The sequence below is a fragment of the Antechinus flavipes genome, unplaced genomic scaffold (assembly GCF_016432865.1).
Source record: "Antechinus flavipes isolate AdamAnt ecotype Samford, QLD, Australia unplaced genomic scaffold, AdamAnt_v2 unplaced_scaffold227, whole genome shotgun sequence".
NCBI lineage: Eukaryota > Metazoa > Chordata > Mammalia > Dasyuromorphia > Dasyuridae > Antechinus > Antechinus flavipes.
Genome location: NW_026262071.1, coordinates 1,459 through 6,499, shown reverse-complemented (window position 1 = coordinate 6,499; position 5,041 = coordinate 1,459). Strand labels below are relative to the sequence as shown.

At 39.1% G+C, this 5,041-nt stretch overlaps 1 protein-coding gene across 1 annotated transcript; it reads right to left on the bottom strand.

The window, feature by feature from the left end:
* Positions 1 to 3,712: 3,712 nt before the first annotated feature.
* LOC127543328 (platelet glycoprotein VI-like) lies at positions 3,713 to 4,758 on the bottom strand (the record flags this gene model as incomplete). Its single annotated transcript, XM_051969371.1, has 2 exons — positions 3,713 to 3,933; positions 4,465 to 4,758. Coding segments are annotated over 2 exons (344 nt in total), but the record flags the coding sequence as incomplete, so codon positions are not given.
* Positions 4,759 to 5,041: the final 283 nt, after the last annotated feature.

Sequence of the window (5,041 nt, the reverse complement as noted above, 5' to 3'; positions counted from 1 at the left end):
AGAATAAAAACTTTTTGCACAAACTCCTCATGCAATCAATTAATAGAAAAGCAGAAGACTGGGCAATTTTTTTTGCACAAATATCTCTGATAAAGTCCTCATTTCTCAAGTATATAGGAAACTGAGTCAAATTTATAAAATTACAATCATTGTTCAGTGGTCAAAGGATATGAAAAGGTAATTTTCAGAAAAAGAAATCAAAGATATCTATGGTCATGAAAAAATCTTTTAAATCACCATTGATCAGAGAAATATAAATCAGAACAATTTTGAGATACCACCTCACCCTGTCAGATTGACTAACATAATGAACAAGGAAAATGAGAAATGTTGGAGGAGATGTGGAAAAAATTGGGACATGAATACACTATTGGTATAACTGAACTGATTCAATCCTTCTGGAGAGCAATTTGGAACTATGCCCAAATATCTATAAAGTTGTACAGAGCCCTTAATTCAGAAATAGCACTGCTGTGTATATATCCCAAAGGCATAGAAAGGGAAAAAGGACCTATTTGCACAAAATATTCATAGTAGCTCTTTTTGTGGTGGTTAGGAATTGGAAATCAAGAGGATGTCCATTACGTAAGGAATGGATAAGCAAGCTGTGATATATGATTGTGGTTGAATATTATTGTGTTATAAGCAGGATAATTTCAGAAAAATTCTTAAAAGACTTACATGAACTAAACTAAAGTGAAGTGAGCAGAACTAGGGAAATGTTATACAAAGTAACAGCAATGTATTTCAGTGAAGAACTGTGAATGACCACTATTCTTAGCAATAAAATGAAGACAATCCTATAGGATGAAACATACTATCTTCTCCAAAGAAAGAATGGATACTATCTGAATACAAACTGAATTCAGCATGCTATTTTTTGTATTTTTTTGTTTTTTTCTCCATAGTATTTTATTTTATCCATTTCATATATCGTTTTCAACACTCATTTTGACAAGATTACAGTTCCAATTTTTTTCTTTCTCCTTCTTCCCCAAGAAAGCAAGCAGTCTGATATAGATTACATATACATAGTCGTTTTAAACATATTTCCATATTAGTCATATTGTGAAAGAAAAATCAGAACAAATAGGAAAACCACAAGAAAGAAAAAGCAAAAAAAGCTGAAAATAGCATGCTTTGATGCACTTTCAGACTTCATAGTCCTCCCTGTAGATACAGATGTCATTTTCCATCCCAAGCCTATTGGAATTGTTTTGGATTACTATATTGCTGAGAAGAGCAAATTTCTAGGCTCTGCAGATTTTCCCCACAAACCAAAAATCACCTTGAAATGAATTCAGAGTTGTAAAAATAAAGAGTAAAGCAGTTGTCCTCCTAAGACAACCTGAAAGGACCTAAAAAAAGAGGCCCTCCAGAGGTAGAGAGCTGCTTGATCTGAGTGAAGTATGGATACCTCCAGGCCAATTCTACTTAATTAACATCAGGCCTTGGATCAGTCCACCAGGAAGTGGACAGATCTCAAAAAAGTTCACCTCAATTTTTATCGCACTCATGGCATCAAGAAATTTCACCTTATGAACTTTCACCTTACAGAAAATTTCACTTGACAAACATTCATCAAATGAATAGCAGAGTATTGAGTGAGGGACAATTGAAGGACCTCCCCCATTGTTTCTAGAAGACAGGCCTAGTGGTGTTAACCAGAACCGATCCTGAGCTGTGGCTGTAGATGGGAGGAGCAAACATACCCTCTGTGCCTGAATGTATCACAGGGAGTAAGAACAATTTGGGACAGCATGGCTGGGGGCCCCAATTGTGGCTTAGGGAAGAAATGGAATCCTTGAGGTTGAGTTTCTAGACAGAAAAGAACAAAAATGAGGACCTGATGCCTAAGGTGACATTATCCACAACTTGGAATTAAAACTTGATCATGATAATAAGTTGCTAAAACTTAAATAAAACAAAAAAATTAAAAAAACGAGTAAGTAAAGAAAAAAAAGAATCTAACCATACCTAACTACTTTGTTGTAAAAGATCTTTATTTATATTCAGAGGAAGATATTGAGGTTAAAAAAAGTTACTCCTATCCCAAAGAATAATGTCAAAGGGTCATAAGTTCAAAAAGAGTTCTTGGAGGAATCTAAAAAAGAATTAAACAAACAGAAAAGGAAGATTAAGGAACAAAATAATGTATGTGTGGCTAAATCCAAGAAAATTATGATAAAAATTAATCTTAATAAAGAAAATAAGGATCCTCCTGGGACAACTAAAGTAAATTGGAAGACACCAGGATAAAGGTTTCACTGGTATGAAGGGTAAACACTTCCAGGCTAGCTCCACCAAAACAGGAAATGGGAAGCTTTGGGGCTATCTGGAGTCAGAGGTAGCCTCAGACCAAACCACAGGAACCACAGTATATGAACTTGGTCTGAGTCCTGGAAGAATGAAGGAACCTCTGCCGATAAGGAATGCCAGGCTCAGCTGTGCTGCTAAGATGCAGTCCTGGGGGAGAAGGAATCAGAGCATTCTCACAAGTGTAGAAGCAGTGAGACAGGGAGCTGCAGACACTTACAGGAGGATGAAACTTTTGATTTTGGTTCTACATCAGAGGGGCAAAACTAAAGTGAAACCAGAGGCATCATCTCCATTCACCCCAGGATTAGAGGTCATTACACTAACAAATTCTTATTTTATTTTAACTTATCTTATTTTAAAATAAGCAGGCAAAGCAGAAAGAACCCAACCATAGAAAGTTACTATGGGAATAGAAAAGAGTGAGATTCATCTTCAGAGGAGTATACTGAAGTAAAAAAGGAGGTCTCTCCTAACCCAAAGATGGATGTTAAATGGTTACCTACCCAAAAATAATTTTTAGAAGTCAAAAAAGACTTTAAAATCAAATAAGAGAGATTGAGGAAAACAAACAAAAAAAATCTAAGGAAAACAAGACGGTCATGACAAGAAAATTAACTAATTAGAAAAGGAGATTGCATCTTAAAGAAGAAAATGATTCTTTGAAAATCAGAATTGGGCAAGGGGAAGCCAGTGGAGGTAGAAGAGACCAAGAAATAATAAAACAAAATGTCAAGAATGAAAAATCAGAAGAGAATGAGAAGCATAAGAAAAACAAGAGATCTGGAGACCAGATCAAGAGAGAGAAAAATATAAGAATAATTGGACTATCTTAAAGCTATGACTAAAAAAGAACTTTGACACAAAAATAATGAAAGAAAATTGTCCTGAAATGATAGAACAGAGAAGAAAATAGAAATAGGAAAAAATGCAAAAATCTTCTCCTTAAAGAGATCCTACAAGGAAAATATATAGAAATATCATTGCTGAAATTTGAAATTTCCAGATTAAAGAGAAAATTTTACAAGCAACAACAACAATCAATCAATTCAAAGATGCTGGAGCTACAATTGGAATTGCACAGGATTTATCAGTGGCTACAATAAAAGACCACAGGTCCTAGAATACTATATATCAATAATGAAATCAATAATAATAATAAAAAAAACTAGAGTGGCAGTGGAAAATATTGTATCCAGCAAAACTAAGTATAATATTGAATGAAAAAAAGGACATTCAATGAACTGTCATATTTTTAGGATTTTGTCTCAAACAAACCTGAACTCAATAGATGATTTAGTATATAAGAGCCAACATCAAAGATCAATTTTAAGGGACTCATTAAGGACAAACTGTTTATGTTGTGGAAATGTAAAACATATGTGTAAGAGGAGGAAGTGGGGAGGGAGAACATGCCAGGCAATGAGGATAGCCTGGGTAAAGGACAATAACAAGGTGCTGCTGCAGGAGGAGTGGTGGAAAATGAGGAGACCCTGGAAGGGATGAGGAGACCCTGACTGGGCATCCAGCCTCTGCCTCCCCCTTCTCTCTGTTGGTAATCCTCTAGTTACTCACCAAACAGCCAGTTCTCAGATTTAGGGCTTGGAGGGACTATCCCTGTGGAACAGGAAGGAGGTAAAATTCAGGTCTGGACAGGGAAGCCCAGTGAGGCTTGAAGGGTTGGAGGGTCTGGAGGTAGCCCCTGGTGTGAGCTCTAGATCTGACCAGTCTTGCTGGCTATGGGATGTTGGGCATGTCCCTCATTTCTTTGGGTCTCACTTTCCATCTGTGAAATGGGTGCATGCCTCAGGATCTCTCCAGACCTTTCCAGTTGTAAAATCTGATGTAAACCCCCTTCTTGGGACCTAGTAGATATATCGTCTGTATATGGGATCAGTATATCTGGATAGGTAGGAGAGGGGTGGGGGTTAGTTCTAGTAGGACCAGAGAAGCTCACTGTCTACGTTTTCTGAGCATTAGCCATTTCCCAGACTCTCCATCCCCTTCCTCTGAGCCTTCTCTTTTCCTAGCCCTCCTGGCTCCTGGGGTCTTCTGGGGCACGGCCTTGAGCAGACATCATGTTGCCCCAGGGCCAGTGAGGGGGCCTAGGAGGGATGGGAAGGATTGGAACGGCTGAGGCTCTCTCACCTGTGACCTTTAGTTCCAGGGGGTCACTGGGAGCTGACCACACATAGGGGGAGTCCCTGAGAAAGGTGTAGCATCGGTAAATCCCTCCATAGGCAGATGTCATAAGAGAGAAGTGGAAGGTGGTTTGGGATTTCCCTTCATGGAGCTGCGCCTTGCCTTGGGTCAGCTGTTCTCCATCTTTATACAGGGTGTACATGTCGTACCACAGCTCTGATCCACACTGGAGGCTCACGTTCTGTCCCGAGGCCACTATGGAGCTGGGTGTGGCTGAGAGGAAGGGTGGGTCATAGAGACCTGGGGGAGCAGGAGACCCGGAGTTAAGGCTTTGATATCCCTCGGGGGGGGGGGGAGGATTTGGCTTGTGGAAGGACTGGCTGGGGTTTGAGGTTTACCTCTTCTCCAGAAGAAAATAAAATATCATATGTGTGGTGTGTGTGTGTGTGTGTGTGTGTGTGTGTGTGTGTGTGTGTGTGTATGTGTGTGAGAGAGAGAGAAAGAGACAGAGTGTGTGTGTGTGTGTATGTGTGAGACAGAGAGAGAGTGTGTGTGAGAGAGAGAGAGAATGAGAGAGTGTGTA